This window comes from Calonectris borealis, chromosome 1, assembly GCF_964195595.1.
Source record: "Calonectris borealis chromosome 1, bCalBor7.hap1.2, whole genome shotgun sequence".
NCBI lineage: Eukaryota > Metazoa > Chordata > Aves > Procellariiformes > Procellariidae > Calonectris > Calonectris borealis.
Window position 1 is genome coordinate 162,416,275 of NC_134312.1, and position 15,628 is coordinate 162,431,902.

Below are 15,628 nucleotides of genomic sequence, written 5' to 3' on the forward strand. Positions count from 1 at the left end.
ATTGCATCAGGGCCCCGAGGGCACCGCCAGGCCTGGCTGTCCCTGCCCAGCCTCCCCCCACCTGCCCAGGTCTCCATGTCAGCCCCCAGGGCTGTCAGCCCCTGCCTCAGTGACACCGCAGAAGGGCCAGTCTCCAGCTCCCCACAGCCCTGCCCTGCCCGGCCATGGGCCCCATTGAGCCTCGGGCACATCCCTGTCCCCGGGGAGGTGCCCAATGCCCGGGGCTGGGGCTGCCCCGGTGCCCGCCGGCTGCCCTGCTCCTGGCTGGGGGGTGGGACGGGCTCTGGCTGCCGGGTCCTGCCCCGGCACCCCAAGGGGAGCAGCCGGCCCATACTGTGCCCTGACACCCCTGCTACCCAGGACATTTCCCAAATAGCCATGGCCAAGATGCCATCGTATTTCACCCCACAATCAGAATAATATCTCCTTTTTGTGTTCTCCAGTTGCAGGTACCCTCTATAAGCCTCACAAATACCCTGCTCCAATCAATATCCTAGGTTTACTTCTCGCATTTTAACTCAGTTCTCTCATCCCATCTTAATTCTTCCTTAGCTCTTCTCACCAGCTTTCCATAAAAATCTTTCTACTTCCTAGAAATCTCAGTTCTTCCCTACTCCTTTTTCCTGAACTCTGCCAAAAAAACCCCCATATTCATCATTGCACTGTGTCAACAGAACATGGAAAATCCTCCTAGAACAACAGATCATAGCTTCATAATAGTTTCATAAAACCATCACGTACACAAACTACCTCTAGAGGACTCTGTTAATTGCCAGAGTCCTCTACATTAAGTAGAGGAGTTAAGTAGTAATGTAGGCTTAACATTATTTGATAAACTTGGACCACAAACTGGGAATGATCTTTATTTAAACCATTCCCTGCAGTAGGCTGGCATGTGGAAAATAAAGTATTAGTGCACAATAATGAGATGTACAGGCTAGAATAGGAAAAGTGTGTAAAATTTGAAGTGTGACTGGGTAGAAGCAGCTGGGAATAAAACAATACAAAGGGAAGAAAGGGCTTTGAGTTAGGACTCTAGAAAGTCTTAAGTGCCTCGGTGCAAATTTAGCTTCCTAAAATTCCCATTCAGCTATCATCTATTACTGTAAAAAAAAGGTCGGTAGCTGACTGGAGAAGCTAGTATTTCACTGTCTCCCAGGCACCTGAAGAAAAAAATACACCACCTTGCCTGCAAACGCCCAAAGCACCGTGTCTTCAAGAAGTGAGCTTCTGAGAGTCTTTCATGGTGTGCACAAGCTGGGCATTTCTTAAGCTAGCTCACCAGAGGAGCATATCACACGTGTTCTCAGAGTATGTCTGTTAAATGTGACAATTACTGAACTTCAGAAGGTGGCCAATGGAGAAAGTTTACCATCTCTCAAAGCAGCAATTCAGAGAGTACATCACCTGTGCAGCTGGGTATCAGCTGAAACCTTCTTGGCAGATGTAGGCGCGCATTGGATTTATGGTGATTGCACACCAGTGCATGAACAGTAATCACCTGTCTGCTCCAGCTGGACTGCTGGCTGTCCTAAACCTCCTGCGTGAAGTCATGCTGCTTGGGAAAAGCTAAAATGCTCTTGGTCCTCTCCTAGTAAATCCATGCATGTTTTAGGACAGTACTTTTGTCACCAAGCTATATGGTATGAGGAGGGAGGAACCGGGCACTAATGTGGGTTAAAGAATACCCACTCTTGCCAAGTGAGGCTGTACCACTTACGGCAAGTAATTAAAGATTAATCAAGCTGTGGAAGGAAGTAAGAGGGAAAGAATGAGACTCTGTGTAGCAGACAGGGTGATGGCCCTACCCTCACAGAACAGAAAACTTGGTTCTAGCTCTCGTTCCAAAGGCTGCTTGTATATTTTATGTTAAACAGATACTAGAATAAGTGAGCAAGATCCAAGTGTTTCTGCACACTTCATACTCACCTCCCCTCATCAACTGACAAGAATCTCCAACATTTTCTCACCCAGTGAGCATTTACTTTGATATAAAAACCAGCTTCAGCAAGAGCTCCTTAGAAGGCATGCTGAACAGACTATGGTGTTGCCATCAGGGCATTTTAAGAAGGGCATAGGGTATAAAACTTCTTGGGCACAGAAGGGACTGCACTTGAACATCTCGCTTTCTAAGTGAGTGCTCCGATCATTCACATAATGTGCTCATCAACTCATATTGCATATTTGCCTCTAGGCCTGACCTATAGAGGCTGTGACTGCTGCATTGCTAGTTTTAAAAGTCCTCTCTTCATTATTAGTGTTAATTAAGGTTTACCACGCTAAAGCCTTGATTTCCGCATCTTCCTCTGGCAATGCCTGCTTTAGTAGCCCAACAGGAGCAGATCTGCAGAAGCACAAGTCAGTACTGAGGATCCAACGTCCACATTTTACACATGTTCAGATCTTCCTTCAGACTAGCTCTAGCCTGATCTTCTGGATTGAACACCCATTAGTGACTGGAGCACGCTGAAGTACCCTTAGGACATTAAAAACTGAAGCATCCAAATGATTACTTATTTCCTTAAAGCTGCTGTACGCAGCCTATGTGCCCACATCTTCACTGTTGCAACAGAATTTCATGGTTTTGGAAGGAAAGTTGCTGTCTTGGTAAGTCTCTGAGTATGCATGTTGAGAGCCAAAAGTTTTCCAGAGCTTATTGCCTATGCACTTTGGAAAAAAATGGTGTCTCCCTGGTCAAATGGAACTCCTCAATGAAGATTAGGTGTTGTAAATGTGCAATGGTCATCTCCTCTGCTGAATTTGCTGGCATATTTTATATTAAATACAAACTGAAATTTTCCTCCTTGCCACAAAGGCTGCACAGCATTTATTTTGGAAAAACACAATTCAAAACCTTACAGGGAAGCAAAAGAAAATCGGGAGGACCTGATGTAGTCTGTAGCCGTTGGAATGATTCCACCTGCATGATACGATACGGATTTTCGTAGAGCCCAATCTCCTCACCTGACATTACTTAGGTTAAGATACCTTCAGGGAAAGCACACTCCCGCCTTACCCTCGCACCGGCACTTGGTGTCCCCTTGCGCGCTTCAGGAAAATGCTCACGACAGAGGAACCCCCGCCGCGGAGCGGCACTGCACCCCCGCCGCAGCCCCGCAGGTCCCCCTCCAGCTCCGCGACAGGCGGGGTCCTGCTGCCGGCTCCGGCGCGCTGCCCGCTGCGGAGTACGCTCCTTGACGAGTTTAAATGTATTGTTTTCGGTGACTGCGTGACAAAAAGCGCCTTTAATGCCAAAAGGGAACCTTTCAAAAGCTTCTTTTAACTTCCTTTATAGTTAAAAAAAAAAAGAAGGAGAAAAGGCTGCTTCTGGCCGGAGGGGCTCGGGCCGCCGCTCCTGGGCTAGGACCAAGACAAAGGACATCCCGCCTGGGCATCCACATCTGCCGGCCAGGCTTCAAAAGCCGAGAGTCGGCGAGCAGCGAGGGAGCCCTCGCCTGCGCCCCGCTCCTCGTCCGCCAGCCTCCGCCCCGAGCCCCGCTCCCCGCCGCAGCCGCGGCCGCTGCCCCGACTCATCCTCCGCGGCCTCGGGGCAGGGGGAGACGCAGGGAGATGGAGACGGGAGAGGCGAGGAGGGGGAGGAGGAGGGGAGCTGCCTCCCTCAGCGGCACGCACCAGTAACCGCCCGGGTGGGGGGCGGGGAGCAGCCGCAGCCCCGCCACCCCTCCGCGCCCGGCGGCGGGCAACCGCGCTCTGCGGAGCGCCTGGCCGCCCCCCCCCCCCGACGCCGCGGAGCAGCAGCCTGAGGTGAGCGGAGAGGCTCCCGCCGGGCCGGGCAGCCGTTGGGGCGCAGGAGGGTGAGGGGAGGTAAGTGCTCGGCGGGGCCTCTCCTCAGGGGAAGGCGGGAGGGAGCGGGGAGGGAGGCCGCTCTCCGAAGCGGAGCCGGAGGTTTTGGCTGGTAGATGGAGCCCGGCTTAGGGCCTCCCGCAGGCCCAGCCCTGCTGGGCCGGCTCCCGCGGCACCCCGCCGAGCGCCCCGCTGCCTGCCCGCCGGGCCCGGGCCTGGCCTGCGGGCGCAGCCGGGGTGAAACGCCGCTTTTCCCCTCTGCCACCCACCCCGGTGGGAAGGGGTGTCCGGGGGTGCAGGCCTCCTCCGCAGCCCACCACCCTCGAGTTTCGGCGGTGCCACCCCGAACCGAGGGGACTCGTGGGTGGGTGACAGCCCTAACTTCTGCATGGGCACAGCTCCGAGGATGGAATAGATCTGACAGAAGGAAAGAAAAAAAAGTGATGGAAGCCCGTACAGGCTGCGACTGCCCTTCTTGGTCACTTTGTTTCTGTCTGTTTGTCTGTCTCCATTGAGATACCTGGGCAGCTGGTGCCTCAGCCTAGTGATGCACCACTGCCGGGTCACATTCAGTTAAAGCAGGTTGGTTGGAGCTGCGTGAAACTGCATGTGGATATTCCTAACTGGATACGTCACTTGAGGAAAATAAGCATATCCACGGGCTTGGTTTAACTTTGCTGGCCTTAAATAACAGGGTTTTTTATTAAACCCATGCATCGGTGAGTTGAAGACCCTTATTGCATTGTGTGCTTTTTCAGGCCCCTGCTTGACACACAAATTGGTGGTTTACCAAGTTCATGTGTTTTCTGTGTAAAGAATTTCTCCTGTGTCAAATAGATAGAGCAGATCCTTGGGAGATAGATTTCATTATGTACAACTTAACAGTTCCTTTGACTAGGAAAAGTATCCAAATACAGTTTTTCAAGGTGTTTTAAGGAATTCAAGGCATGAACATTTTGGACAGTAGTCAGTATTTGAGCATTTTTTAAAAATCTAGCTGCTTACAAATAAAAGTGCATTTATACACTGTAAATGGAAGTGAGCCTGCAGCATATTAGAAATAGCTCTAAAGGAGATTAGTGGTATATTTTTTTAATACTTCAGGAGTCAGGGCAGTGCAAAGTTCAGTGGTAAACCAGGCAGGTCTATATTTGATATATATAAAAAATGTTAAATAAATTTCTCTGAAGGTAGCAACTGCTGGAGGCCCTGTTTGTGGAAAATGAGGTGGCAAAAATGTCACCCTTGCAGGAGAAGACTGCAGTGTTACGAACACCACACAGTATCTTTCTAAATTAAAAAAAAGTGGCGTGATAAGTGATGGAAGAATCTGAATGGAAGATGTACTGAACCTTAGGTATTGCTGTAGAGCATGGCCAGTAGGCTTAAGGTTAAAGGTTGAAAAAGCAAATTGTAGTGCCAACTATTTTGGAAGATTGCCTTCCAGGGTGGCTTGAGCCAACAGGCAGGAGGGCTCACTGTCCTGCATTCATGTTATTACCTTCTCTGTTCAAACTTCCAATACATTGAAATTGATTTTGTAGATTAATGAAACCTTGTGCTGGGCCTAGACATGTTCTTGGAAAGGTTGATTTTCAACCTTTTTACCGAAGTGGGAAGACAGAAGGGTGTAACTTTTCTGTGTGTGGATAAAGCAAGAGAGAAGTCCTTGTGGTTCGCTGTGGGTATGAAAAGAGAGGCATTTCCTCCAGCTTTCCCTTTGTGCAGGTGTAGATGTGGGTGTGAAGGATGGGAGAAGCTGGTAGGAGTTGGACCCTGGGTTGCTGAAGTGACTGATCTGAGACTGACCTCTCTGGTACTGGCTGGGGTAGGGTTTTGGTAGCTGAGGGCTGGAGGAAATGTTTGGGTCTGTGCTGTGAAGCAGACGTATGTCCCACAGTTGTTGTTTTGGGGTGCACGCTGGGTGCGCTGACTGCAAGGAAGACACCTCTGCTGCAGGTGTTCAGTACCAGACCCCCATTTCTTCCCATCAGAGGTCCACCTTTTTGGAGTGTGAGTCTGCTATTTGCCCGGGTTTCCTATAAGAGGAACAGGGATGCGCAGCCTGCTCACCTGCTGACACCGAGTCCGAATGTAGCCAGCATGTGTATGGAGAGCAGAGCTCATGGAGGGCACAACAGAGTAGCTGTCCCAGGGGTTGCCCTGATCGTAGGTTAGATCTATATACTGGAGTGCATCAAACACAGCATAACCAGCCGGCCAAAAGAGGTGATTATCTTGCTGTATTCAGCGTTGGTGCGGCCCCACCTGGAGTATGTGTGCAGTTCTGGGCCCCACAATTTCAGAAGGTCCTTGAATGCATCCAGAGGAGGGCAATAAAGCTGGTGAAAGGGCTGGAAGGAATGTCCTGTGAGGAGCGGCTGAGGACTGTGGACTTGTCTAGTTTGGAGAAAAGGAGGCTGAGGGGCGACCTCATTGCTCTCTACAGCTTCCCGAGGAGAGAAAGTGGAGAGGGAGGTGCTGGTCTCTTTGCCCTGGGATCCAGTGATAGGACGCGTGGGAATGGTTCACAGCTGCGCCAGGGGAGGTTTAGACTGGACATTAGGAAGCATTTCTTTACCGAGACGGTGGTCAAACACTGGAACAGGCTTCCTAGGGAAGCCATGCCTGTCAGTGTTTAAGAGGCATTTGGACAATGCCCTTAACAACATGCTTTAACTTTTGGTCAGCCCTGAATTGGTCAGGCAGTTGGACTAGATGATCATTGTAGGTCCCTTCCAACTGAAAATACTCTATTCTACTCTATTCTATTCAACCTATGTCTGCTAATCTGAAGGGAATTAAATGAGGCCAGGTTTGTAGGAAGATCCAGTATTTTGTTATATCAATTCATGCATGTGGGAAAAGCAAACAAGCTTTTTTGCACAACAACCAACATAAAAACCTACATAAAACTAAGAGCTTGTAATTTGTGAGGGAAACTTTCTCTGTACATCTGCTCATGCTGCTGCACCCCCGTGTGCCTCAACTGGTAGCTCCATGCAATCTCTCCAGTGCAACTCCTTGCATTAGTGCATATAACAACATTGTTGGTATTTACATGGAAGTAGATGTATGTTGTGAGTAATGGTAGACATGTTACTGTTTATATTGGAAAGGGCAATGTTAAAAATGCAGATGAGAGATGGGGTTCACTGCAAGTTCCCAGGAGATGAGTGAAGGAAAATATTAAGGGGGAGCCTGAGGGATGTGGAGAAATTGAAGGGGGACTGAAGAGGGCTAACAAGATGGTTAGGGATCTACAGCACAGGATCTACAAGAAGAGGTTGAGGGGGCTGGGCTTATTTAGTGTGGTGAAGAGAAGGCAAAGGGACACTCTAATTGTGGCCTACAGTTACTTGGAGAATATTGACAAAGATGTCAGAATCAAGTTTTTGTTAGTAGTAGCAGATACTCGGTGAGATATTAGGAAAAACATTTTCACCAAGAGGAGAGCACAGCCACGCAACACGTTGCTCAGAGAGGTGATGGACTGTTCATCTTAAAAGCCACAGGTGGTATGAACTAGTGTTGGTGATAGCCCTACGTTGGGCAGAAAATTGGACTAGATGATCACTAGAGGTCCCTTGTGAACAACAGTTCTGTGAGTCTACGATATACGATGTAGAGGAACCTATAGAATGGAGTTTATGATCAAGTATATATTGTTTGAATGTTCTTGGAGACATATGTATCTAGGAATGACCAGGAGGATGAGAAACTGAAGCATGTGTGGAAGGGACTGAAAAGCCAGGTAAGTATAAACATGGAATATGGTAGTAAGGCAGGGACAGCGTAGGGTACTGAAATATTAAGAAATGGTAACAGGAAGAGCAAGTTTTTGGAGAAGAGTAGTAAGGATGAGCGAGGGAATAGGATAATTTTGTATGATGGAGGAGAAGGATGCTCCTGCCTAGGGACAGTGTTTGAAGCAACTGAGCAGGAGCAGGGAAATGGGAACACAAAGCTGGGGAGTACTAGGAATTGTGGTGAGGCAGGGAGATAGGCACCAATTGTTGGTTGCCTTTGAAGAAAAGTATTTGAGCACGGGATGGTGAAGTAGGTGGTGTACGCAAGCCATGAGATGCTTCGTGGGGATGAAGTGTTTGGGATTGGTGGGGCGAGGCAGGAGTGACAGGCAGACATGGTGAGGTTGTAGGGTTGCAAGAGGTGTTCTGGTGTGTGGTGATACCAGGTGTGATGAGTGAGGAGAGCATGTGGAAGCGGCATGCGATGGGTGTATGACTGTGTTAGGGTGAGAAGGTGTGTGAAAGCACCTGGCAGGAGATTGGTGTTGGGAGGGCATGGAGTTGCACTGGAGAGATTGCATGGAGCTACCAATTGAGGCACACGGGGGTGCAGCAGCATGAAGCAGATGTACAGAGAAACGGTATACGTACCATATGCTGATGGTGGGGAGGTGACAGGCATCACCACGTCTGGGAGATGAGTAGGTGGGGCTGGAGAAGGAGGTAAAACAGCACGGGGGTAGAGGAGCATAACGTCACGGTAGCGTGAGAAAGGTTTGTGAGTCGGGAGCAGCACGGAGGAGGGACGGGGTGGTGGGTGGGGAGGCACGTTGATGCAGTGAAGTGAAATGGGTCTATAGGGTGCCATGTATAGACTTCATAGAAGTGAAGGGAATGTGGAGAGAGAAGACATATGCTGTGTAGCTGTGGTAAGGGTCCATGTACGTAATAGCGTAGCTGAGGATATATTTGTAGACGTGAGTAGCGTGTGAAGATGGTAAAGGATGCATTGGTACAAGCGTACGGTGTCAGGGCAGGAGGAGCCCTGGGACCCGCGGAGGGCGCTGATTAGCACGGCGCTGTCAGGAGGACGTGGAGATACCGGGGGAAGAAGATACCGGGACGGGGAAGCGGACGGGATTTGTGCCGCGCAGTGGGACACGGGTGCCGCGTGCCTGGGCGCTCGGAGCCCGCCGCCTGTGCCGGGGCGTCCCGGCCGGGCCGAGCGGGACGCTGCCAGGGCAGGGCGCTGCCGGGGCAGGGCGCTCGGAGGCCGATGTGTCGGGGCGCGGCACGGCGGGGCGGGCCCGGGGCGGGCGGGAGGCGGCGCGGCCGGCCCTCACTCCCGCCTCCCCCCCGCGCAGGCCGGGGCTGCCATAGCGACGCGGAGGACGCCGGCGCCGAGCGGAGCCTGAGGGACGGCGGGGCCCGGGCATGGTGAGCGCCGGGGAGGGCGGCGGGGCGGGGCGGGGTGGGGTGGGTGCCGGCCCCGGCTGAGCCGTGTCTCTCTCTCGCAGCCCTTCACCGAGCGCGCCTACTACCCGCCGGCGGCGGGGGGAGCCGGGGCCGGCGCGGGGCCGACGCCGTTTCCCGCCTTCCAGTTCCGCGGCCGCCATGAGGGCCCGGACTGGCGGCGGCTGAGCGCCGTGGACGTGGGCCGGGTGTCGCGGGAGGGGGACGTGGCGGCCCTGCAGGAGCACCTGGAGCACGTCACCTTCTGCAGCGCCGAGCGGGAGCGCTGCCCCCACTGCCAGGGCCCCGCCGACCCGCTGCTGCTCAAGCTGCTGCGCCTGGCCCAGCTCTGCACCGAGTACCTGCTGCACTCGCAGGAGTACCTCAGCGCCCAGCTCGGCAGCCTGGAGGAGGCCCTGCGGGCGGCCCAGGCCCAGCGCGACCAGCTGGGCAAGGAGGTGGCCCACCGCTCACAGGAGATCAAGGGGCTCAAGGAGGAGTGCCGCCGGAGGAAGAAGATGATCAGCACCCAGCAGATGATGCTGGAGGCCCGAGCCAGCTACCACCAGGTGAGAGGAGAGGTCCTGGCAGCCCAGTCACTCACCCCTTGCCACCTCCCAAGCTTGCTGGGGGCAGGCAGCAGAGCAGTCCTGCTCTGCTGGGGTGCAGTTGCTTGCTGGGTGAGAGGCTGGAGCTGCAGGGACTGGTGACCTTGTAAAAAGGGAGTGCATCGCTTGCAGGTGCTTTGCTTCCCATCTGTGTTTCACAGGTGTTTGGCTGGTATCACAGACGTTTGGGAGAGTGCTACATCATCTTTAACAAATCCTCTTTTTATTAACAAGTGCTCTTTATTCTTGGATTTGCTTTTGACGCATCTGAAGTGTCAGATACACACACATAGAAAACCTGTGATAAACTTGTTACTGCTTTCTGTTGCTGTCTCTCCTTGCCTATCAGCTACATGGTCAGAAAACACATAGGGCAAGTACATCAGAACTGGTGCTAAGCAGTAACCTACCTCTCCGCGAGTTGTCACTTTCCTGCAGTAACATTCTCCAGGCACAAAGTTTCTACTCGTGTGTGTGACTCAGAAGTGACTCAGGCATGATGGTAAAGAGTCCCAGTGAGGTAGCTAATCCCTAACTCCACAACAATCTGTTCCTTAAAAGTCTTCCCTAAGAGCTTTAGTACATTGCTGTTCTGACTCTCTGTGTCATGGCATGCTGTTTTTTTGGGAGGGGTTTTTGTATTCTGGGTGTAATAGTTTGATTTAAAGATTTTTCAGCTTCACCATTTTTCAACAGGTTTCAGGAATGCAGATTGCAGCATCAAATGTAGTCTGAAGTCTAGACAGTACACTGGTTTGACACGATTTCAGGCTAGCTCTTTGTGTCTATGTGTTTAAAATTACAGGTTTCTTCTTTTTTTTTAATTCTTGGTATACTAGCAGTCCCAATTGTTGAAATTCTCCTTAATCATGGAATAGTTGCAGTACAGAACTAATACAAGTTTTCTTATAGTATGTACAATCTTATCTCACAGTATAATACCAATTTCAGCACGCTGGCAAAGTTTAATTTTTTAAGACATCAGCTAAGTTGACTCAAGTGTTTCTGTAAGCAAAAACATACCTTATGCCCCAAGAGTAGAGCTGTACGTATGGTAGACTTCATGGGAACCTTGTCTCAATGCATTCATTTGAGTGTTAGTATTAAGGACAAGCTGTTGATGTGGCATCATTTTAAAAAGCCTTTATGCAACTTACAGAGCAGTTTGTCTGTCCTGTGTTGCAAAAGAAAACTGATTGCCTGCATCATTTTATGTGTAAACTTAAATAATTCTCATACTGTGATTGCCAGCTAAATATTACCAAGTTTTTCTGAAATATTTGTAGAATACAACTGTCTCAGTGGAAGCTGAAGAACATGGTAGTGAACTTGGCTCATCACTAATCTTCTGTTCAGTGGCATTTACAATAAAGCAGAGATGGAAAGCTATTTCCCATTTTTAATTTAATTTCATATAAAGTAAACGTCTGCCCTCCCCTCTTTTTTCCTCTCTGTTAGTAAATTCTTGACTCTAGAAGTTATTTATTGTCAGTGTGCCCAGGTGGCCAAGAAGGCCAATGGCATCCTGGCCTGTATCAGAAATAGTGTGGCCAGCAGGAGCAGGGAGGTGATCGTGCCCCTGTATTCAGCACTGGTGAGGCCACACCTCAAATACAAGAAGGACATTGAGGTGCTGGAGCGTGTCCAGAGAAGGGCAACGAAGCTGGTGAAGGGCCTGGAGCACAAGTCTTATGAGGAGCAGCTGAGGGAACTGGGACTGTTTAGCTTGGGGAAGAGGAGGCTGAGGGGAGACCTCATTGCTCTCTACAACTACCTGAAAGGAGGTTGTAGCGAGGTGGGTGTTGGTCTCTTCTGTCAAGTAACTAGCAATAGGACGAGAGGAAATGGCCTCAAGTTGCGCCAAGGGAGGTTTAAATTGGACATTAGGAGAAATTTCTTTACTGAAAGAGTGGTCAGGCCTTGGAACAGGCTGCCCAGGGAAGTGGTTGAGTCACCATCCCTGGAAGTATTTAAAAGACGTGTAGATGAGGCGCTTAGGGACATGGTGTAGTGGGCATGGTGGTGTTGGGTTGACGGTTGGACCCGATGATCTTAGAGGTCTTTTCCAACCTTAATAATTCTATGATTCTATGATTCTATTTAGGTTCACATGAGAAAAGTGAGTTCAGGGAGTGATGTTGAACAGTTCCTGCAGTTCCTACAGTGTTTTCAGGATTCTGAGTGTGAATGCCAGAGACCTAGAGTTTATAAATGCAGGGCAGCAGTGTTGCTGGTGTTCCTGAGAGGGTAGTTCAGATTTCATCCTCTCAAAGTCTTGGCTGTTTTGCAAACAAGCCTGTAAATAGTTACTTGCCTTTTTCAGTGGAGGCACACTTTATATCTAATGTAACCATGCTTTGGAATTCAGTTTTAATGCCTTTAATCCACCAACGTAAGTTCAACCATGAAATGCTACTATAAAATGGTACTGGTACCTACAAGTCATAAATTTGAGACTCATTGGTCAATACCTTCATCTGAATAACACGAATTTAATTTTAAATAATAATTTTTCAGGTTTTTGATACTTTGTTCAGAAATCTTATATTCTCATGCACAGTGTAAGCATGAAGTGCACGCTGTGTCTAACACTGTGAAAAGTAGTTGCGAGAATAATGTTACATAATTCAAAACCTAAATATTCCCTGTGTTAATATTCCTGTCTCCTGCAGTAAGACCTTTCTTTCACTACCAGCAAGTCAAACTGACATGAAGTTTGTGCTTGAATAGATAACATTATTTCACAGCCAATTTCATTCCATAAATCATGTGCAATCTGTTACACTGTAAGCTCCCTCTTGGTTGGCAGCAATGCTTTGCTACCATACTATATCTCTTTACTTTGTTTTTTTGTTAGCACTTTTTTGCACTTGTCCAACAAAATTTGTCTTAATAATTAAGGCTTTAGTGTTTGCTGAAAGATATTTTTAATAGGATACCTGACTATCAGTGGCAATATTTTAAATATTAGATGAAATCTGGGAATTTGATTATGGTGACAAGATCTTGAATCTGTTAAGTCAGTCTCTTGCAGTCATATCACACTGATGAGGAAAAAGGACTCAGCTGAGTATTTGTGGTTTGTTAAAATATATTTATTGGAAAAAAAAGTATGAGAAAGACGTAATGAGTAACCCTACCTAAAGCAGTTAGGGGCTTTGATTCACAGTCTTACCACTATGTTGCAAAATCCGTAGATGTAGCTTCTGTCCGTGTGACACCCATCTGTTTTTAATATTCTGAACATTAGTGGAATGTGCTTTGAAGGTGAACAAAAAAAATCTTTTAAGATGGATAGGATCCAAATTTAACTTAAAATATGACTTAAAAAATAATAAGTAAATTATAGGAATAGTAATTGGAACAGCTTTACGCTTCAGAAGGATGCTAGGTAGCATACTAATGTATGTATCTTTTCTTGCAAAATTGTGTACTGTTACCTTATTTTGGTTGAAATGTCTGACCTTTTTACATATCTATGGTCCTTCTAGTATTGTCATCTTACAATTCGCTTATGTATACTCAAACCCATCTTTATTGTTTTTTCCAACTGTATGGTGCTGTCCTTTGCTGTGATAAGAATACCTGAGCAGCACGCTAGCTGGCTGGAGTCAGTGTGTATTTTGCTGGATAGTGTTGTCTTACTTTTTCCTTATACTTCTCTACCTACCTATATTCATCTCTCATCTGTGGTTTATATCGGAATTTGAACTTGCTTGGTCAGAGTCTTTTTTTGTTCAGAGTTTGTACAGTGCCTAGCACAATGGGATTCTTGCCCGTGACCATCACTGCGAGACATTAAATAACACAAATAACTTTACAGAAATCAGGCACTGTGAGAATTTTAGCCATTATTCTTGTGAAATGGAATTTATTAAAGTTACCTACTTTTGACATCTGGGCAAAATGTAACAACCTGTTAAAAACGTTAACTGCTATGCTTACCAAACAGATGTTACTAATAATAACTAAAATGTTTTTATCTGGTTTTTGTAGTGTCAGTTTTGTGAAAAGGCTTTTATGAACTATGCCTTTTTACAAAGTCACATGCAAAGACGTCATCCAGAAGAATCTCAGATTGGTATGTACTTTAATGTTATAAAACAAATTAAGATAAATAGTTTAGAAAAGCGTAAATCTAGTGAGTCCATGATTTTGTGTAACTGGGAAGAATGATTTTCACGTTCCGTTTTTAGGTGGCAGATACCAATTTGTGTGAATGCAAGCAACACTGACTGACAAAATCTATTGGGCGACATATGTTTCAGTCTCTGGAAAATAGTTAACAAAAGATTGTATGCCATATTTACAGTACCTTTTCAAACTAGCATTCCCACTAAATACTTAGTCAGTAGCAGACTTCAGAGCACAGTTTCTCTTTAGGCATGTGTATTATGAAGGTGTGGGTAAACTGAACAAGTTGTGCTAAGGCAAATACATTTTGTGAATACATGTGAATTATCAGTACAGAAATAATCCAGGTCACCTGAAATCAGTTTGAATAGGATCAGGCTCTCCTGAACTACACTGACTGTAAAATATAGTGAGAAAAAGAAATTGTCAATAATACTCTAACTTCATATATCTATGATAATCTTGGTTGCTATACCACTGATTTACATACTTTTGTCTCTCTTCATTGAAAAATGTTTAGTTTGAAAAACATTGGTCTCAAAGTTTGTTTCATTCATCTCTAAATTCTCTCCTTCCTGTTAGGTTGCATGCTTATGATTTATTGCTAAGGACTAACAAGTATTGACAAATGGCAGTGATTAGAAATGAGTTAGGAAAAAAGAGCATTTGGGAGAAGAAAGAGTGGAAAGAATTTAGCGAGGTCTGAACTGTAGCTTGTCAGATAAAACAGCAGATAAAACAGCAGGAACAGTGAGAGGGGCCTGAGTAAGTCTCTGAGGAAGCCTTAATATATTGGAAGCAGCAGCTGTTGTGCACTTTACACTTGATAAAAATGATAGTGGAAGATGCTGCAGAACCAGTTGAACGAATTATCATATAAAGAATTAGTCTGAAATGGCTGTATGAGGGAAATACTCCATGCAGTTACTTCTGAAATAATATTCTGCATTGTGCTCAGATTCCCAGATGATGGGCTAGTAAATCCTTGGTAAATTGATGAAATGTCTCAAGATTAAAGATTGTTATAATTTTTGCATATTTTAACAGGTTTTATTACAGTGACATTCCCTCTGACTCATTCCGGATAAATAATGAGTTGTATTCCAAATGGACTCCTTACAAAAGTTATTTAGAATAAATTAAACCTAACAGAATTGAATAATCGAGGTTCACTTTGTCCCTCATATGTCCTTTTTTGAGCCTGTGTTGCTTAGATTCCTTTGAAATTAGATATATTAGAAATAATATTTTTTCTTGTAAATATCTCATAAACTCATAAATATTCGTATTTTTCAGTCTTTGAGGATAACGTTAGCAGTCCAGAGAACACACATATTTAAAAGCATCTTTGGAGAATCATGTTAGTGGAAGGGGGAGTGGTCTATGAGAGTCACACTTTATGAAGATATTATTGAAACGCTGTAGAAACACATTTGCAGTAAGGATCACATTTCCAGAATTACAACAAACATTTTTTTAAATCTCTGTTTCTTTCAAACAGAACAGAAGAGGAAAGCAAAGACAGACAAATTGCAGGATGAGATTGATAACCTGAAGGAGCAGTTGCAGCTCACCAAATCCCAGTTAGAGGCTGAACAACAGGCTAACATGGTCAGATTTTCCAAGGTAATATGTACTGAATAACATGAACCTCTCAAAAGAATTAGTGCTTTGGACTGCGTTCACTCATTTTGTGACTGGAACAGAACAAAAATGTGTTTACAGCTTGCGTGCCTGGCAGCAATGGTGCTTGAGCATTAGAGCATATCCCCCCTTCACCCGCCCCAAATTTTGAACTTCTGCTTGCTCCTTACTTTTGTTTTAGAACTTTAAATTAATACTTAAGACAGCACTTCTGTTAGCACTTGCCAGTTCATAAGG

At 46.8% G+C, this 15,628-nt stretch overlaps 1 protein-coding gene across 1 annotated transcript in view; it reads left to right on the forward strand.

Moving 5' to 3' along the window:
- Positions 1-8,860: 8,860 nt before the first annotated feature.
- Positions 8,861-15,628, forward strand: part of DZIP1 (DAZ interacting zinc finger protein 1) — a 37,385-nt gene continuing 30,617 nt past the window's right edge. The window contains exons 1-4 of the mRNA XM_075138427.1: positions 8,861-8,990; positions 9,071-9,574; positions 13,610-13,694; positions 15,249-15,373. Of these exons, the coding sequence (XP_074994528.1) occupies positions 8,988-8,990; positions 9,071-9,574; positions 13,610-13,694; positions 15,249-15,373 (717 nt within the window). The 5' untranslated portion in view covers positions 8,861-8,987. The remainder of the gene's footprint in view (positions 8,991-9,070; positions 9,575-13,609; positions 13,695-15,248; positions 15,374-15,628) is intronic.